General features: G+C 46.9%; 1 protein-coding gene across 1 annotated transcript in view; it reads left to right on the plus strand.

Annotated features, from left to right (window-relative positions):
• Positions 1-5,814: 5,814 nt before the first annotated feature.
• APBA2 (amyloid beta precursor protein binding family A member 2) overlaps positions 5,815-21,188 on the plus strand; it is a 60,142-nt gene continuing 44,768 nt past the window's right edge. Inside the window, 3 exon segments of the mRNA XM_070358457.1 lie at positions 5,815-6,363; positions 17,241-18,150; positions 18,153-18,226. Coding sequence (XP_070214558.1) covers positions 6,295-6,363; positions 17,241-18,150; positions 18,153-18,226 — 1,053 coding nt within the window. The 5' untranslated portion in view covers positions 5,815-6,294.

The following is a 21,188-nucleotide window of genomic DNA, read 5'->3' on the forward strand; positions in this document are numbered from 1 at the left end:
AGGAGGGAAGGGAGGGAGGGATGGATGCAGGGGACTCCAGCCTGTGCTGGATGCTTCTTGACCCTTCTCTGCCCTCCTTGGTCACAACTGCCAAGAGCTGGGGTGGGGGATGCCCAGGGAGGACCGTGACCTTTCTGAGTGACCTGCTTGAGGTCACAGAGCAAACCTGGAACACACCAAGGAATTGAGGCCCCTCTCTTGACTTCCAGGGAGGATTCTTGCTGCTGGACATAATATATAGTGACTTTTCTTTTTCTGGCTATACCATGCATCACATGGGATCTTAGTTCTCTGGCCAGGGATTAAACACAGGGCCCCTGTGTTGGGAGAGTGTAGTCTTAACCGCTGGACCACCAGGGAAGTCCCTGGACATGACCTTTAGTACGAGCACTAACCACCAAGTCACTTCCTCCTGGAGGGGTTGGATGGTGGGGTTGGCAGAAAGAAGGGCAGGCTGTTGAGGCTGCCGTGGCCCCAGGTGGTGTTCTCCAGGTTTTGTGGAGTTTCACCTCCATCCCTCCTGTAAGGTGGTTCCCACTGCCCCCATTTTACACATGATGGAGCTGAGGCCGACACTGTGAAGGGACTTGAGAGGCAGCAGAAGCACTTGCCCTTGGAAAGAAATAGACGAGGGAGGCAAACATCCTTGCTTCCCAGGTGGTGCTAGTGGTAAAGAACCGCCTGCCAATGCAGAGGATGTAAGGGACGCAGGTTCGATCCCTGGGTCAGGTTGATTCCCTGGAGGAGGGCATGGCAACCCATTCCAGTATTCTTGCCTGAAGAGTTCCATGGATGGAGGAGCATGGCAGGCTACAGTCCACAGGATTGCAAAGAGTCAGACATGACTGAAGTGATTTAGCATGCATGCACGCACAGAGTGGATGCTAGCAGTTTATGGTCATGTGACTTGATCACCGTGTGGCTTGGTCACATTGTGGATCTTGGTCACAGTTGGAGCATCTGCAACCATCTCAGGGCTGGCCCATCATTTTCTTTTACATCTAGACCAAGGCATCTGCACGGGACCAGTTTTGGGTGACCCCCAGGATTCCCAGTTAGCCATTGGCCAGACCTCCTGTTTTCCCCAAAGAAGGACACCATCCCCTGACTGCAGACCTGGAGCCAGGGTGAAGGTAGACTCCCTGACCAGCACAGCTGTTCACGAGATGCTACCAGGATGTGGGGTGCCGGGGAGGAAGCTGCCATTGCCATGAGTTTGGAAGGAACAAAGAAATTCCTTTATTACTTACTCTGTCTTCAGCCAAATGAGGGAGAAAAGGCATTTGGATGTGACATTTCAGACCGGGAAACCTGTCCTCCTGCCCCACCCCAGGCTCCCCATCCCTGGTCATCTCCTGCCCCACATGAACGCCCATCCAACCCATGGCCTGGCGGTCCTGACGCCTTTGACTCTTTGGCTTGCTTCTCCAGCTCGCACTTGTGAAGCGCCCTCTGTTCAAGGAGACCGTGAAACCTAAAGTCCTCTTTCCTGTTCTCTTCCTGAAACTGTGCTGCCTAGGAGGAAGGGTGGGCTGGGAAGCGGGCAGGGGAGAGGAGAGGTGGCCTGCCTTCTCTCTCATTCCTTTAATCTCCTTTCATCCCCCTCCAGCCCCCACTTGCACACCCACCTCTTCTGACAGTGTCCCAGAATACTGCTTCTGCCAACTAGTGGGGTCAAGCTTTGTTGTGGGAAAATACATATTCATGAGGGCTTTGAGGAGCTTCATTGAAATGCTGACAGCCTCTCCAGCCAGAGCGATACATAAGCCATCGCTTTATTTGTCCAACACGATGTTAAGGCAATGATCGTGTGATGAATGGCCAAAGAAACATTTTAATTATTTGTTTCAGGGTGATTTCTGATCATCTCATTAGAATTAGAATCAGTTCACTTTCCCAGGTATTCAAAACCTCTCACTCATTTAAATTTCTATACCTAAAGGAGCGCTCTGTAGGGGCACCCATGTCATTTCTGAAACCAAAGTAATTTCCTCTCTTTTCTTCTGTTTTATTCCAGAAAGATTTCATCACCAGGAGGGTTTTCAGGACCTTACCAAACTGCTTGTTTTTGGTAAGAATTGAGAGGTTACCTTGCATGGTGTGTGTGGGGTTTGGCTTCTGACCTGTGTGAAACCGAGTCGTTTTACTGGAGGGTTGCTGCAGGTGGGGCTGTACAGCTGTCCGGTTCTTCACTTCCTGGGTAGCTGGGTCTGTGTGTGAAGTATGAAAGTGTTAGTCCCTCAGCTGTGTCTGACTCTTTGCGACCCCATGGACTGTAGTCCACCAGGCTCCTCTGTCCTTCACCATCTCCCAGAGTTTGCTCAAATTCATGTCCACTGAGTCCATGATGCCATCCAACCATCTCATCCTCTGTCACCCACTTCTCCTGCCTTCTATCTTTCCCAGCATCAGGGTCTTTTGCAATGAGTTGGCTCTTCAAGTCAGGTGACCGATGTATTGGAGCTTCAGCATCAGTCCTTCCAATGAATATTTAGGACTAATTTCCTTTAGGATTGACTGGTTTGATCTCCTTGCTGTCCAAGGGACTCTCAAGAGTCTTCTCCAGCATCACAGTTCGAAAGCATCAATTCTTCGGTGCTCAGCCTTCTGAGCACTGAAGAACTGAAGAAAATAAAAGACCTAGTGGAATATTATTGTATCTTGAAATATCATTAGAGTATCAATGATATTGACAATTGACAAGAAGCTGAGCTCCCTTAGCGATTGCATTCCCCCACCTGCAGTGTGCAGGACAGTCATTTAAGTGAACACATTTGTCAGTGTTCTTTGCAGAAAAGTATCTTTCTTCTTTGAGAGAAAAGTACAACAAGATGGATATTTTTAACTGATAGTTACACCAGAATGAATCTCTGGGAGGAGATCTGCAGAGAGAAGAGACTTGGGTGTATTTACTTTTCTACTGCAAGGGAACCGTCCTGTCTATAACTTTAGAATACTACTTCTCAGAGCGTGCCTGCTGTCTTTTCACAGATATCTTTGTGAATGTGCTTCCACTCAAATAGAGGTTGGGGGCTGTGTTCTATTTTTTTTTCCCCTGGAGAATTACATTCTGGGCCTCACTATTCCTATACAACTGTTGATACTTACACAATTGACCCTTGAGGTAGGAAAAGGTAAGACACATGTGCACAGGTCCATCAGAAAAGACCATTAATATTAGCAACTTCTTTAAGAGAATTGGCACTAAAGTTTTTAAATTTTTTCTTTATTAATTTGTTTTATTTTTGGCTGCACTGGGTCTTTGTTGTTGAGAGGGCTTTCTCTAGTCAAGGCAAGTGGGGGCTACTTTCCCATTGTGGTGTGAGGGTTTCTCATTGTGGGGGCTTCTCGTTGCAGAGCACAGGCTCTAGGCTTTTGGGCTTCTGTAGTTGTGGCTCCCAGGCTCTAGAGCACAGGCTCAAGAGTAGTGGTGCACGAGCTTAGTTGCTCCGAGGCATGTGGGATCTTCCCAGACCAGGGATCAAACCATTGTCCCCTGCACTGGCAGGCAAATTCTTAAACACTGGTCCACCAGGGAAGTCCTAAGCCACATTGAAGCCTGCCTTGTGCTTTACTGCCTGACCGCTGGTCTCTCTGTGGGCTTGTTCACCGCAGACAGTAACCCTTGGTCTGACCCTTCGCAATGTCCACTCCAATTCCTCGTGGATCATAGATGGTCAGGAAGTCTGTGATTGCATGTAGCTCTGGTTTCTAACACTTTTAGAAGCTCATTGTCCTCATCTGTTCAGTGAGGACTCATGACTCGGGGGCGTGGTCCTGAGAAAGAACCACATGACAAATGGGGAGGGCATAGCCCATGAAAGCTCCCCTTGCTGCCACTTCCTTCTCAGAAGAGGCAGAGAGCAGCCGCTATGATTGCTTCCCCGCCTTGGTGTGTGTGTTCTCAAGCGCTTGGAAACGCCTGCTCTGACACCAACTTTTCTTTTTTTTAAGTTGCATGTTAGGAGAGAAAAAATTCATCAACACCTTTTTTTAAAAGATGAAAAATGTTTCAAGAAAATAGCACTCTGAGCTGCTACTCAGAGCCCAACATAATTTATGTGATTCAGTGAAAGGAAGTTAGCCATTTCTCTATGTAATTTTTATTAATGATGTTCAGATGTAGCTAATTATATGCACTTCTAATTAATTACATGAGTGTTTGCACTGGCCTTCTTTAATTGTGCTCAGTGGAGTCCCAGGAGATGGTCCCCAAAATAGTGGCCCATGTTCAGATCTGACTGGGGACACTCTGTGTGTACCATGCCCCCACCCCCGCCCCGCCCCCGCCCCGTGTCCCAGAGAGCCATATTAAAAGCCTTGACTAGTCTTGCAAGAAAGCAACTCATTAAATTCTGCCTAATGCATCATTTTCCAAACTTGCTTATACCACTTGCACTCCCAGATCCACCAGAAAATGCTATTTAAAGTCAGAACAATTCTAACACCCTAGGTTGGGCTCAGACTGCTTGATAACTTATATGTTGTTTGGTTTTTGTTTTAATTTCCTGGTAAGTTTTTTATTTTATATTTTTAAAATTTTGTTTATGTTGGGTCTTAATTGCAGTAAACAGGCTTTCTCTATTTGCAGGCTTCTGTTTTTGTGGTGTACAGGCTCTGAAGCACACGGGCTCTCTAATTGTGTCATGAGGGCTTAGGTGCCCCGTGGTGTGTGGGATCTTAGTTCCTTGACCAGGGATCGAACTCTTGTCCCCTGCACTGGAAGGAGGACTCTTAACCACTAGACCACCAGGGAAGTCCCCAGGGTGTGTATGTTTATGGAGCCAACCCTTCAGTCTCCCCAGACAACACTGCTGGGGTCTTCCCTTGGGGCAGGTTGTCCTGCAAAGAGCTGTGTTTTCATATAGTTGTGGTTGCCACAGACTCATCTGAGACCATCATGTACTGTCCTTCAGTTGTGTACACGTGTGCAGGGAAATGTGGGGATGGCATGCCAGCCCTTCAGGGGTGCTGTCAATGAAGAGTAGTTCACCTCTCCCCTCCTGCCTGGGCCCCTCTGTGGCAGAGACCCTCACTTCCAGGGAAGGCCATGTCATTGACCATGTCCTGGCCTCAGGGCTTAGAGCTGGGACTCAGCTCCTGGGGAGGTCCTCCTGGAGAGGCAAAGGGAGCCCCCGCACTCTGTTTGGTGATCAGCTGCAGGGGGATGTGTCTGGTGCTCTGGTGGCCACGCACCTTTGTGTTAGGGAGGTGAAGAGGGGACCCCGGGGGAGGTGACCAGTCAGTGTAGCTGGTTGTGCAGGAGGAAGTGCCTCTTGACTGCTCATCTTGAAGGGTGAGAGCACATTCCTGGTACAGAGAGGGAGGGAGGTGGGGCAGAACCTGGCCTTACAAGGACGAAAGAGTGGGAAGGTGAGATAGCAGGGCAGACTGCCCTATTTAGATGGACACGGAACCTGGCAGGGTTTCACCAGGGGCCAACACTTGGGATGAGTGTGGAAGACGGGAGCCAGGGTGAATTGGCCCTAGAGACGCCTCTTGTGGCCCTGGAGGGAGATGATGTGGCCGAAAGAAAGGCTGTGGGGTGGAGGAAGGGTCCGAGGGGAGCCTCTTGGGGAGGAGTGTGCGGAGGGTTCTGGGGAAAGAGTGGTCAGTAAGGGCAGGAGGTGGGACCTTGAGGGAAAGCAGGTCACCTTGGAGGTGGGAAAGGATTGTTGGATTCCAGCTTCAGGAAGGATGGGGGAGTTTTTGAAGGGTGGATGGAAGCAGAGAGTCAGGCCACGAGTCGGGGTGGACTCAGTGTGAGCCTGAGGGAACCAGCCAGAAAGTGCAAGGAAACCAGGAGGAAGGAGGGGGCTCGGGACTTCCTGGCTGTGGCTGGGTGGTGGCTGCCTGGAGACCGAGAAGGATTATAAAAGACACAGTGAATGTAGGCTTTTTCTTCTTCATGGAAACTGCCCAAGAAGCCGGCGAGAGGAGAGTGTGAACAGTGGGAACAAGATATTCTTCAGTGAGGATGGAAGATTATGTTCAGTGTGGTCCAAGGATGAAGTGGTGGGTGTAAGGACGCAGCGAGAAGGGTAGAGGGAGAAGGGACTGGTGAGGAGAGAATCCAGGGGGTCTAGCTGTGATCTCGCCTCTCTCTGGGAAGTAGAGCCAAGCCCAAGTCAGCAGAAAGGAATCCCTGAGATGCAAATACATCCAGCACCTGCATTCCTCTTTTGAATGAATGTCTCCAGGCGTGGCCAGGGCACTTTGAGACAGTGCTGTGACTCACCTTGGGTTGCTCGTGAGAGTTGTCCCCAGAGATGACCGCCGGTATTATTTTCAGCCATGAAGACGCAGGCGTATCTGTGCAACTTCCCCAAGTCCTGGCTGAGGAAGAGCGACGCTCTTTGGGAAGTGTGTCTGTTTTTTGTTTGTCGATACCCAGTCTTGCCAGCCCCACTTCGGGTTCTGCAGCCAAGCAGAGGCATCGCGTGGTGGGAGCGCTGAGAAGCTTGCCAGCCTGAGACCTGTCCCTTGCCAAAGAAAATTAACTCTCGCCTGGGAGACCGTGAGATTGCACTTTAGAAAAATCCGTCAGCTATGCAGACTGGTTAGCTTAGGGATAAATCCTGACTTCCTCTCCTTCTCTGAAGCTTCTGTGGGGGTTGGGGGGGTGGTTGTAGATTGGGCTGGAGTTTGCAGCATTCCAGCTGTGCCCATGTTAATTGCAAGGACTCTGTTGGGCTCTGGAAGCCCTCATGGCCTCTGCTCCTCTGTGAGATCCTATGCGGGCACAGAGCAGCCTAGGAGCAGCCCCCTTGCTTGTGATTCCCCTTCTCTCTGCTGCTTCTTCCTCCCCCCTCCCCTCAGCTGGTCCAGAGGCAGCCAGTGCACCCCTCTCCTGGGCATAGCTCTGTTGCCAGGCAGACATAGAAGTAGGCTTAATCAGAGTTTCTTCAGTTCTGTAAGTGGAAGTCTTGATTCCTGCTTTCCAGAGGAAGATGGCTCGTGGACATGAGGTCTTAGACACTCGGGCTGAGCTGGCTCTGCTGGGCACGGCATCATGAGGAGAGCCTGCAGCAGGCCTCCCAGGTGGGTTCCGAGGCACCCACCACCTGCAGCTATGGTTGCCCAACATCACGGTTACTGTTCCTAGGAGGGAGGGGGCCCAGAGAGATCCTGGGGCCCAGCCCTGCTCTGATGGAAAGTTGTTTTGCCCCCTGAAACATTTTTGTTTTCTCATCCTATAAAGGACTTGGGGCAGGGCAGGGGGGAAGCTTAGTGGGTACAGGGTTCATTTGTACAAGATGAAGGGAGCTCGGGGGATGCATGGGGTGCTGGTAGCACAATGGTGTGAATGCACTTGATGGCACTGAACTGTGTACTTGACAGTGGTCTGGATGGTAAGGTTTATGTTGTATTTAACTACAGTTTAAAAAACAAAAGAGAGAAAGAACACAGCATGTAGCTAGTAAACCTTCACTCACTGAACAGGCCCAGCCATGGAGACATCGGTGCATATAGATTCTCCCCACAATTCATGCTCTGAGTTTCCGCCCCCACCTCTCTGGGACTTGATTTCCAGCCTCTCTTGCTCATCTTCCCCAATGTCATTGTCACTGTCTCTGTCCTTCTTCCAGTCTGGCCCAGCTGCTGTCTAGGGTAATTTTACCAGGATGGAGTGTGTGTGTGTGTGTGTGTGTGTGTGTATATAGGTGTGTGTGCAACTGTTTTTAAATATACCTGTTTTAAAACATAATAGTTTTAAACATACCTTCTTTTTTAAAAAATTTATTTACTTTTTAATTGAAGGATACTTGCTTTATAGCATTTTGTTGTTTTCTGTCAAATATCAACCTGAATCAGCCATAGGTGTACCTTATGTCCCCTGTCTCTTGAACCTCCCTCCTATCTCCCTCCCCATCCCACCCTTCTAGGTTGATACGGAGCCACTGTTTGAGTTCTGAGTTCACACCTTCTTGATATGTGCGTGGTATCAGTGTTCAGTTATGTGATTGATTTTTGAATATTAAACCAAACTTGCATTCTGGACTAAATGCAACTGAATTGTGACATATAATTTTTATATATAAACTGATTTGACAGTTTTTTATTGTTTCTTTGTAAACTGTTTCAAAGTGACTTGCCTTTCATTTTGTATTCATATAACATCAAGTTCAGGTTTGGGTATCAAGGTCATGGGGGCCATTTAAAGTGAGTTGGAAAGTGTATCTTCTTTTATGTTCCCTGAAAGATTTTGGGTAATACTGGTGTTCTGTTGTTGTTGTTTGATTTTGTTTTTGTGTAACTGTTTGGAAGAATTCAATTGGGAATCCACTGGGATCTGAAGTTATTTGATAAAAGGAAAGAGGATTTTAAATTGCAGATTCAATTTCTTTAGTAAATACTGGACCATTTGGATTTTTGTTTCTTCTAGTGTCAGATTTGCTAAGTTCTGTTTCAGTAACTTGTTCATTTCATAAAAATTGTCGCAATTATTAGTGTTAAGTTGTTCATAATATCCATTATTATATTTTACAAGTGGTATCCACCTTTTCATTCCTGATACTGTAGTTTGTATACTTTCCCTCTCTCTCACCTTTTATCAGTCTTGCTAAGGCTTTATATATGTAATCTCCCCACTCAAAAGTCATCATTTGGGCTTGGCTGATTTTTCTCTGTTGCACATTTGTTTTCTATTTTATTTTTTACCCGCCCTACATTCATTTTCTTCCTTTACCTTTATTTGAGGTTTAATTTGTTGATCTTTTCAAAGTGCCTGTGTGCTCAGTTGCTCAGTTGCATCCAACTTTTTGTGGCCCATGAACTAGAGCCCGCCAGGCTCCCCTGTCCATAGTTGAAGTGGGTTGCCATTTCCTTCTCCAGGGGAATCTTCCTGACCCAGGGATCGAACTCGTGTCTCTTGCATCTCCTTCATTGGCAGGAAGATTCTTTACCACTGTACCACCTGGGAAGCCCTAATAAATGGATACCTAGATTATTTATTTTTCCAGTGTTTTTTGTTTTCTAATAAAGGAATTTAAGGTTATACATTCCCTCATAGGCCTCCTTTAACAGTAATCTATTTAAAAAAAATTGTGGTAAAACACAAAACATTAAAATTTACCATCTTAAAAAATTTTTAAGTGTACAGTTCAATAAGGTAAACTATATTCACATTGTTGGAAAACTTTATCTCCAGGACTTTTTCCTCCTGCAGATCTGAAACACTGTACCTGTTAAAAAATGACTCCCCCTTTTCCCTCTTACTCACAGTCACTGGCAACCACCATTCTACTTTGTGTTTCTATGAATCTGACTATTTTAGAAACCTCCTATGAGTGGCATCATGCAGTATTTGTCCTTTTGTGATTGACTTATTTAATTTAGCATGATGTCCTCAAGATTCATCCATATTGTAGCTTGGATCAGAATTTCCTTCCTTTTTAAAGGCTGAATAATATTCCACTGTGAGGATATGCCACATTTTTTTGTCCATTCATCCATCAATGGACAGGTGTTCTTTCCACCTTTTAAATACTGTGAATAGTCCAGCTATGAATATGAGTGTGTAACTATTTTTTGACATGTGGTATTTTCATTATTAACGAGTACAAAATGTTTTTAAGTTCTGTATTTATGTTCTTTTTAGTTAGTTGCTCATTCATGCCCGACTCTCTGTGACCCTGTGGACTGTAGCCCACCAGGCTCCTCTGTCCAGAGGATTCTGCAGGCAAGAATACTGGAGTGGGTAGCCATTCCCTATGTTCTGTCTATTATGTTCTATTCTAGTTATAGGTTATTTTGAAGTAGTTCATCCCCAAATATCTGCATATTTTCTAGTTATATTTTTATTTATTTCTGGTGTAATTACACTGTAATCAGAAACATATTCTTTGTGATTTCAACATTTTGAAATTTGTTTAGACTCATTTTAGTCTTGTCTACCATGTGATTAATTTTGACATAATTTTCTATGTGCACTTGTATGTATTTCCTCATTGCAGTAAGTTTTATCTGTTAATGAGGACATTTTTGGCAACTATGTGGGTGTTCTTTGGAAGGACTGAGACTAAAGTTGAAACTCCAATACTTTGGCCACCTCATTCGAGGAGTTGACTCACTGGAAAAGACTCTGATGCTGGGAGGGATTAGGGGCAGGAGGAGAAGGGGACGACAGAGGATGAGATGGCTGGATGGCATCACCCACTCGATGGACATGAGTTTGGGTGAACTCCGGGAGTTGGTGATGGACAGGGAAGCCTGGCATGCTGCAATTCATGGGGTCGCAAAGAGTCGGACACGACTGAGCAACTGAACTGAACTGATAGTGTTCAAATCTAATTCTACTCTGATTTTTGTTTGCTTATTTTAAATCATTTACTGAAAGAAGTGTATTAAAAAGTATCCCATAGTGATTTTAGATTTGTCTTTTTGAGTTTGGTTTTTTTCTCACTTTATAAAGTTTGAGAGCATATAACTTAGTATGCATACACTTAAAATTTAAACTTACAATTTATTCCTAGCAGGTTGCCCTTTTTTATTAAGATTTTTTATTTTTTTCCTTTAATAATGCCTCTTTTCTTACTGTGAATATTAATGCAACTATACCAACTTTCTTTTTTAGGTAAATTTTTAAAATTTAGAATAGTTTTGTATTTACGGAGAAGTATAAAAGATAGTAGAGAGAGTTTTCCCTGTTGTTAACATCTTACATTCACATGGTACGTTTGTAGCAAGTAATGAAACAGTATCAATACATAATTATTAGCCACAGTTTATACTTCATTAAGTTTTTCTTAATTTTTACCTACTGTCCTTTTTCTTTTCTATTATTCTATTTAAGATACCAAATTAAATTTAATCTTCATGTCTCTTTAGGTACTTTTAAAAAAAGTTTTTATTTTGTACTGGGGTATAGCTAATTAACAATGTTGTGATGGTTTCAGGTGGACAGTGAAGAGACTTAGCTATACATGTGCATGTATCCATTCTCCCCCAAATTCCCCTCCCATCCAGGCTGCTACATAACATTGAGCAGAGTTCCCTGTGCTCTACAGTATGTCCTTGTTGATTATCTAGTTTTTATTTTATTTTTTTGAACTTTTGTATTGGAGTATAGCCAATTAACAATATTGTGATAGTTTCAGGTGGACAGTGAAGAAACTCAGTCATACATGTACATGTATCCACTCTCCACCAAACTTCCCTCCCATCCAGGCTGCCATATAACACTGAGCAGAGTTCCCTGTGCTATACAGTAGGTCCTTGTTGGTTATCCATTTTAAGTATACCAGTGTGCTTTTAGATTGTGGTAGCTTCTTAGGCTTTCCTTGTTTTTGATGACTTTGACAGTTTTTAGAAGTACTCGTCAGGTATTTTAGACTATCCTTCTGTTCAGATTTGTCTGATACTCTCCTTCTGGTTAGTCAGGGCTTATAAACTTTGGGTCAGGAGACTGCATAGGGAGCAGTGCTGTTCTATTAAATCAGAGTGGAACTGACCACTGTTAATATTAACCTTGATCACCTGGGAGTTATGCCTCATCTCCAGGAGGGGGCAGTGTCTGCACAAAATATATGGAGAAATTCTGCCCAGGGGTTTTCTGCTTTTCTCTTGTTTCTTGTTTACATTGTGTGAATGCAAGGGTATTATTTTATACTTTGGACTATACAGTACTATTTTATTTATTGTTCAGATTGTTTCAACTTTCGCCCTTGTCTAATATAAAATGTCAGAGTCTTGTTTCCTTTCTCTCCAGGAATTTGGCACCTCAAGTTCTTTTTTCCTAATGAATTTTTTTGGGGGTATAGTTGCTTGACAACATTGTATTAGTTTCTGCTGTACAGCAAAGTGAATCAGCTGTATGGATACATATATCCCCTCTTTTTTGGATTTCCTTCCCATTTAGGTCACCACAGAGCATGGAGTAGGACTTCTCTGGTGGCTCAGATGGCAAAACGTTTGCCTGCAGTGTAGAAGACCAGAGTTTGATCCCTGAGTTGGGAAGATTCCCTGGAGAGGGGAATGGCTACCCACTGAGGTATTCTTGCCTGGAGAATCCCTATGAACAGAAGAGCCTAGCAGGCTACAGCCCATGGGGTTTTAAAGAGTTGGACATGACTGAGCGACTTTCACTTTCTCTTCTGCTTGGCCTTGTTGCCTGGCAACCACCATTTTCTGCTAGTTTTCAACCATTTATGGGTGCACAGCTGACTTGGAGAGAAAAGCCACACAGGATGCTGAGATAATTTCAGTGTTTTTTCATGCTTGTCGGGATCTCAGCCCTCAAGTCCTAGCTGCTTTGGCAGTTCTCTGATGCTTCCATAGAAATTGAAAGAAAAAAAAAAACACATCAAAAGTTACTAGTTGTCACTGGTGGGGGGATTAGACTGGTACAAGCTGGTACACCATCATCAGAAGTAGACTTTCTCAGGCACAGCATTTTTTATTCTCCCCACTGTGTCATGGGTGATGGTATCTTGAAACATGCTTTGTAGCCATACATCAGATATCCCAAGTAATGCACATTTTATTTATCTATTTATATTGTTTCAAGAGGTTTATGTATTTGATGTGGACCACTTTTAAAGTCTTTATTGAATTTGTTACAATATTGCTTCTATTTTTATGTTTTGGGTTTTTTTTTTTTTTTTGGCCATGAGGCATGTGGGATCTTAGCTCCCCTACCAGGGATTGAACCTGTACCCTCTGCATTGGAAGATGAACTCTTAAACACTGGACTGCCAGGGAAGTCCCTGTAATGCATATTTTTATGTCATAAATCATTCTTTGCTTTTCCTTCATTCTTATCCTTTGTCACAAGGGCTATAAAAGGATTGTCTTCCACCTCCTCTTCAAGGCAAGGGAAAAAGAAGAAAATAGCCTTTATTATAAGCTTGTGATGAAAGGAACAGATGGGAGAACTGTGTGAAATGGGCTTTTCAGTCTTGGGGATAGAGGGCCAGTGCAATTATTGGTGCAAGATTTTGGGTTTTCCTTAAAGAAATGAAGCCTCTCTGCCTCGTTAAGAGTGGGCTTGCAGAAGAGCACTGCTTCAGGGCTGAGCTTTGTGATTCATGTGAGCAAGTCTGGCTGTGAAAGCACAGCTTTAACTGGATCGAGCAGGATACGTAAGATTTTCCATGCGTGATATAGCTAAACCTCATCTCTGCCACCCCTACACTTGATGTCTTCCAGGTTTCTGTCAACTGCAGTTCTGAAGAGCTGCAGTCTTTGTTATCATCGTCCCTGGTTGAACCAGATCATTGGAAAATCCTCACAGATGGATGCTTATCCACAAATTGATGACTTCTTAGTCTGATCACTCAGTTGGCCACTAATCCATCTCATTTTGCCATATCCAACTCATCAGCATACTTCAGTTTGAGCCACAGGAAAGTTAGGAAAGACTTGTCATGTGTCCTGTTGAAATTCAGGTGTATTCTCTCTCTTTAGGGTCTCCCTTGCCCACCATCGTACATGCCTACTCAGAGAGGAAACATGGTGAGTTTCACAAACTCATTGTCAGCTCATAATGGCCATGTTAAGAAAATTTTTATTGGAATATAGTTGCTTTACAATGTTGTGTTAGGACAACTTCATTTTCAGAGACCAGTCATCTATCTCTTTAGACTCTTCATCCCAAAGGGAGCCCTGTGCTACCCAAGACAAAATTTGCCTTCCTGTTGGTAATACCTACAATTCTGTCCTGTACTCCGTGCTCCATCTCCAGATCTGGAGCCCCAAGGTCAAGGACCCTGGGTTGGCAGCCCGCTCCACCCTGCAGTGGGCACTGCAGAGAGGTTAGACGGCACCCGCAGAGAGATGCCTGACCATAACACAGGCAGTGGGCACTCTGCAGCTGCTGTGACGAGGTGGGACCATGAGGAGGTCTGACCTGCCAGTTCCTGGAGGGAGCATTTTCCATCTTTATCCAAGCCATCCTGCTCAGATCTGACCTTGAAATCCACTTTTCTCTTCCCTGTTCAGGAAGGGGACTGAACTGAGGGGGGCCATCGGGGGCCTCAAGGCAGCTGCAATGAATTGTGTTTAGTCTCTCAGATTTGAAACCTGCAAATCTGTTTTTCCAAGAAGTCCTGGGACTTTTATTCTTGATTCCAAAGATATGATGGCTGGAGGCTGGGCAGGTGGCTGGCTTCCTGTCCAATGTGATGGTCCACATTTGATCTCAGGCCAACAGCATCGGCCCAATTCTGACACCTGTTAGAATCACAGATGTAGAGAATGGACAAGTAGACACAATGAGGGAAGGGGAGGGTGGGATGAATTGAGAGACTGGGATCGACATATATATACTACCATGTGTAAAATGGATAGCTAGTGGGAAGCTGCTGTATAGCACAGGGAGCTCAGCTGGGTGCTCTGTGATGACATAGAGTGGTGGGATGGGGGGTGGGGAGAGGCCCAAGAGGGAGGAGATATATGTATACATATAGCGATTCCCTGGTGGCTCAGACAGTTAAGAATCCACCTGCATTGCAGAAGACCTGGGTTGGGAAGATCCCCATATTTTTGCCTGGGAAATCCCATGGACAGAGGAGACTTGGGGGCTACAGTCCGTGGGGTCACAAGGTGTTGGACAATTGAGCAACTAACACTTTCATAGCTGATTCACATTGTACAACAGAAATGAATGCAACATTATAAAGCAACTATACTTCAATTAAAAAAAATAAAATCAGGCAATTGCTCAGAAAAATGAGAAAAAATAAACAACTGGTCAAAAAAAAACAGAGAAGAAAAGCACACCCTCAGCCCCACCCAGATATCCTGAATCAGAAGCTCCAAGGGCGTAGTCCAGAGTTCTGAGCTCTAGGCTCTGAAGTGTGGGGGACTGACTAGTGAAGGACCTGCTGGATGCAAAGCCAGTCAGAGATGCAACAAGGGGACAAAAGGGCCAGGGCCTTGGGACTGACTGTGGACAACCGGGCCCTAAGTGGGTCCCTGCCCCGGACCCAAGACAGCTCTGGGATCTCTGTCCTTAGCTGGAGGCCAAGACCAGAGACTGCTGGTGATAGCACCCCAACCCACCCCAAAATTGGAGCCGGCCACACCCTCTGGGGCAGGTGAGGACACAGGAGGCTAGAGAAGTGCCCGGGGATCCTTGCCAGAGGCTGCCTGGTCCCTCATCCCTCTCAGTCTGCACAGGGGCACCCCGCTCCCTACTTCTTCGTCAGCTGCCAGCCACACGTCAGCGACTGCCAGCTGACAGCCTGGGCATCCTTTTGAATTTTTGTCTTGAGAAGTCAAAGGCAGGGCCCTCATTTGTTAAGTACCTGCAGTGTATCCCCTCCTCAGACTTTTCTAGGGTCAGAGGTTTCTAGGAGATGGGGATGTAGGGGCGAAGGGGAGGATGTGTGTGTGTGTGTGTGTGTGCACGCGTGTGTTTGAATGTGTGCGTGCACACAGCCAGGTGTGCACACAGCCAGGTCTCCTGCCAGAAGAATCATCGTGCACGCTGTTAGCAACAGTAGGGAGGACACAGCTGAGCCCAGGTGTGGTGGAGAGCTGCTTGTCAGCAGGGGCTGGCCCTTCCCCAGCCAAGGACGAGGGAGCCTGTGTGTGGGGAATTCAGGGGTACAGAAACCCAGGTGTGTCCAGAGGGGGGCTGCCACAGGTGACTCCTGCATCTTCTCTTCTATAATCCCTCCTCCGCCCCACCACTCCACTAAATACCCCAGAGTTCCCTGCTTCCCCCAGAGGAAACGTTTGTAAGGAAGTTACATGTAAGTAGAGTTAAATCATTTTAAATAAGCCAGGAGAGGCTGGCTATTCAAAGAAATCCCCAGAGAGATCTTTTATTCAGAAGATAATCATTTGACAGAGTGATGAAGCATCCTGCCCTTTGTCTCAGGAGTTTCATCTCACCTTTTGAATTTCCTTTTACACCCTTCCAGCTGCCATCACTGGAGGATGTGCCCACCCCCCCACCCCCACCCCCGACAACCTGCAGAAAGTCACAGAATGTTCTGGGTTGGGGGCAGGGCTGGCAGACAGCCAGGGGAAAATTGCGAGAAGGATGGTGTAAATGAATGATTGATGGTGTTAATGATCACCTGGGTGGTGCCTCCATTGGGTTTGTTGAGACTCTGGGGCGGGGGGCTTGCAAGGTCTTTAAGTGTTCCTGTGTCCCATGACACAGGTAAATGCCACTTTAGTGAAAGTGAAAGTTGCTTAATCGTATCTGACTGTTTTCGACCCTGTGGACTATAGCATGCCAGGCTCTCTGTCCATGGGATTTCCCAGGCAAGAATACTGGAGTGGGCTGCCATGCCCTCCTCCAGGGGATCTTTCCAACTCAGGGATTTGAACCCATGTCTCCTTCATTGGCAGGTGGGTTATTTACCACTAGCGCCACCTGAGAAGCCCCAGAAATATCATACTCAAAAATGAATAAAGGAGGGAAGTGAATAACACTGTCTCATCACTCAAACCAAACCTCTGCTGGGATTTAAATGGATTTCTTCACAGTTTATTCTGTTTATTGGGTGGTGAATAAATTACAGCAGCATATTTTATGCAATAAACTCTTTGTAAATATTTTAATTGCTGCATAATTGTCTTACAAATGTGCTGTGCTTAGTCACTCAGTCCTGTCCAACTCTTTGCGACTCCATGGACTGTAACCTGCCAGGCTCCTCTGTCTGTGGGATTCTCCAGGCAAGAATACTAGAGTGGGTTGCCATTTCTTTCTCCAAAAAATGATGTAAATGAATTTATTTACAAAACAGAAACAGACTCACAGACATGGAAAATTAACTATGGTTACCAAAGGGGAAAGGGTTGGGAGAAGAATAAATTGGGAGTTTGGAATTAACACATTCACACTACTATATATAATCTAGATAATCAACAAAGACCTACTGTATAGCACAGGGAACTATATTCAATACCTTGTGATAACCTATGATGGAAAAGGATCTGAAAAAAAATATATATGTTTTACATGTATAACTGATTCACTTTTCTGTACACAAGAAACTAACACAACATCGTAAATCAACTATACTCCAATTATATAAAACAGAGAAGTCATGAGTGAGTGGTGAGTTGGGGGGAAGCAGCAGGTGTCTTGGGGGGCCGCCAGGGTCCGCTTGTCCTCCTCCAGCCCTGGTGCCCTCCTGTCTCTTTGGCAGGGCATGCAATGGTCCTGACACCGGAGTCAGCTGAGGTGGGGTGTCCTGTCATCTGAATGGACACAAGTCACATCTCCTGGGCGTGCTCCTTGGGCCAGGTTCTGACTCTCCTGTCGTCCTTCCTCCTTGCAGTGGCTGCCACCTGGTGACGATGGCTGTATGAGCCCCACCATGGCCCACCGGAAGCGTCAGAGTGTGGCGAGCAGCCTGCTGGACCACAGGGCGAGGCCGGGCCCAGAGCCTGAGAGTGAGGACGCGGAGCTGGCCCTGGAGGAGTACGTGCCCACCGACCTGGAGCTGGCGGCCCTGCGGCCCGAGAGCCCAGTGCCTGCTGAGCAGGGTGGCCCCGACCAGAGCCCTGATGGGGACTCCAGCTCCGACTATGTGAACAACACCTCGGAGGAGGAGGACTACGATGAGGGGCTGCCTGAAGAGGAGGAGGGCATCACCTACTACATCCGCTACTGCCCCGAGGACGACAGCTACCTGCAGGGCACGGACTGTGACGGGCAGGGCTACCTGGCTCACGACACGCGCCACCTGGAGACAGATGAGTGCCAGGAGGCGGTGGAGGAGTGGACGGAGCCCACGGGCCCACACGCACATGGCCACAGCGACCCGGGCAGCCCTGGCTACCGGGACGGCCACCTCTCTGTCCCGGAGGATGAGGCCTCAGTCCTGGACTCCCGGGACCAGGAAGAGGACGTCCACTACTGTCCCAGCGAGGAGGCCTACCAGGACTACTACCCTGCCGAGGCCAATGGGAATGCAGGCAGCACGTCGCCCTACCGACCGAGGCGCAGGGACGGGGACCCAGAGGACCAGGAGGAGGACATCGACCAGATTGTGGCCGAGATCAAGATGAGCCTGAGCATGAGCAGCATCACCAGTGGTGGTGAGGCCAGCCCCGAGCACGCACCACAGGGGCCCGAGCCAGGGCCCGGGGACTCCCCTGAGGCCTGCCCGCTGGCTGAGGCCAGCCGCGGCCCCAACAGACACGAGGGCAGGCCCAAGTCACTGAACCTCCCTCCTGAGGCCAAGCACCCGCCGACCCTCAGAGGAGCTTCAAGACCAAGACCAGGACCCCGGAGGAGAGGCCCAAGTGGCCCCAAGAAGAGGTAAGATTCTGGCTGGCCCTGGGGAAGCAGAGGGAGGGGCTGAGAGCAAAGGTGTCCATGCAGCCCACAGGTCAGAATGCAAGCCAGCGCTCCACGTGTTCAGTTATGTGTGGACTTTCCAGCCACTCCTGTTCACCCATCAGATGCTGTAGTAATTGCTGAGGAAATCTTGTTGAGGCTGATTGGCAACCAGGGCTCCCAGCAGACACCCAGACCTCCCAGCAGAGCTTGGGTCCTTCCCCTGCTTGCTCTGATCTGCTTGTGTGGGAGTGGTCCCTGAGACTGTTGCCCCTCTCTGGGTGGTTTTGGTCAGTCACAGGGATCTAGTACTGTCGGCAAGTGCAGACAGCTGTGGCCAGTGGTTGGGACAGCCTAGCGGCAAGGGGCCCCAACCTGAGTGCATTTCACAGGGGTGGTTGAATCTGGTGACACTTCTCTGAAAGCCTGGGGGCCTTGGTGTAATTGGAAATTCGCTGTAAATAACCATTTTGCAAATAATCATTTGAAGGTTTGACAGAGACGTGGAGAAGAAATGCATGCTAATGAGGCCAGTGGATTTAAGCGTAACTATATTTTCTTTTAATTATAGCAAAGTAAAGTGTATATTGTAATAAACACTTTTGAAAAGCTGCCTTTCAAAAAAACCTTGTGTATACAAAAAGAAGATGTGATTATTAGATGCATGTAAAGGAACTTATATTTGGCTAATTCTGTGGACAAATGAAAATGAATTGCTTTCATATATTTTTATTGGGATATAGTGCTAATGCTGGGGAAGGATTGAGGGCAGGAGGAGAAGGGGACAACAGAGGATGAGATGGTTGGATGGCATCACCGACTCAATGGACATGGGTTTGGGTGGACTCGGGAGTTGGTGATGGACAGGGAGGCCTGGTGTGCTGTGGTTCATGGGGTCGCAAAGAGTAGGACACAACTGAGCAACTGAACTGAACTGAACTGATAGTTGCTTTACATTGTTGTGTTAGTTTCAGCTGTACAGCAAAGTGAATCAGCTTATATCAGGGGATATATGTATATATCCCCTCCCTCTTGAGCCTCAGCAAAGTGAATCAGCTTATATCAGGGGATATATACATATATCCCCTCCCTCTTGAGCCTCCTCCTACACCCATCCCACCCCTCTAGGTCATCACAAAGCACTGAACTGAGCTCCCTGTGCTATACAGCAGCTTCCCACTAGCTATCCATTTTACATATGGTAGTGTATATGTGTCAATTCCAGTCTCCCAATTCATTCCACAGTCTCCTTTACCCTGTGTCCACAAGTCTGTTCTCTATGTCTGCATTCTCAATTCCACATATATGTGTTAATATACAGTATTTGTTTTTCTCTTTCTGACTTACTTCACTCTGTATGCCTCTCTCTCGGTTCATCCACATCTCTGTCTACAAATGATCAAATTTCATTCCTTTTTCAGTTCAGTTCAGTTCAATTCAGTTCAGTTGCTCAGTTGTGTCCAACTCTTTGAGACCCCATGAACCGCAACACACCAGGCCTCCCTGTCCATCACCAACTCCCGGAGTCCACCCAAACCCATGTCCATTGAGTCGGTGATGCCATCCAACCATCTCATCCTCTGTTGTCCCCTTCTCCTCCTGCCCTCAATCTTTCCCAGCATCAGGGTCTTTTCCAATGAGTCAGCTCTTCGCAGCAGGTAGCCAAAAGATTGGAGTTTCAGCTTCAACATCAGTCCTTCCAATGAACACCCAGGACTGATCTCCTTTAGGATGGACTGGTTGGATCTCCTTGCAGTCCAAGGGACTCTCAAGAGTCTTCTCCAACACCACAGTTCAAAAGCATCAATTCTTCGGCACTCAGCTTTCTTTATAGTCCAACTCTCACATCCATACATGACCACTGGAAAAACCATAGCCTTGACTAGATGGACCTTTGCAGCCAAAGATAGAGAAGGTCTATACAGTCAGCAAAAATAAGACCAGGAGATGACTGTGGCTCAGATCCTTATTATGGCTAATAAGGAGTTCCTTATTATGACTTTTTATGGCTGAGTAATGTTCCATTTTTTTCCCACTTTTTATTCCAATTTTTCCTTTTTATGGCTGAGTAATACTCCATTGCATATATATGCTTTCATATTTTTAAAGCCTTCATTAATATTTTTTCCCCAGAAGAGTTCATGCATTTGAGAAATATATAAAGTGAGAGCTTGTGTTTGGAAAAAATGTCCTGTTGACTCACAGTTAAGTTTCTAGAACTTCCCTTTGATGCCCTTTGATTTTTTTTTTAAAGACTGATAAGCATAAGTTGACTTCATTTTTGGAGTGTTCCTGTCATTCAAGGCAGTTGTGTATGCACTGGGGGCTTTGGGCTGTAAAGAAACTCTTGTTGCATTAGCGGATATGGGGGAGGCCCCCCCCATGAGGGGGGCAGCTCTGAACTTCTGAACTGGCATTCCTTCAGAGCCTACTCTCCCAGAGGCCACTCCTGATCTCCTGGGCTGGCTGCATCTGCAAAGCCTCCCATGTGGTGCAAGAAAATTGCCCTTGCCATGTGCTAGGCCTTGGGGTGCAGAGATGAAAGTGACTTGAGCTTGCATGGAGAACCTCATTCTAGAGGGAGAGACTCTCTGTCCATCTGGGTGTGACTGGGAGCCTAGAGGAGTCCCCGCCCGGCCCATGAGTCCCAGGCAGGCTTCCTGGGGACAGGCTCCCTCGTGGGTGATAAGTGGGTGGCCCTGGGACTTAGAAGGGGGGCTTTGGGAAATTAGCTGACCAGGAAGGGCTGAACCTGGAGGTCATGGGTATCCTCAGCATGCAGCGGGGTTGGGGATTGTGATGAGGCCAGGAGGACAAGTGGAAGTGAAGGACCTGGCTTGAGGATGGTGATGTGAGAGGGACAGAGCTGGGCCATCAGGGGGCTGGGAACCTCAAGGAGGCTAAGGGGCAGGACGTCGGGAAGGCCCTGAGCATCTCAGGTGGA

The sequence above is a fragment of the Bos mutus genome, chromosome 21 (assembly GCF_027580195.1).
Source record: "Bos mutus isolate GX-2022 chromosome 21, NWIPB_WYAK_1.1, whole genome shotgun sequence".
NCBI lineage: Eukaryota > Metazoa > Chordata > Mammalia > Artiodactyla > Bovidae > Bos > Bos mutus.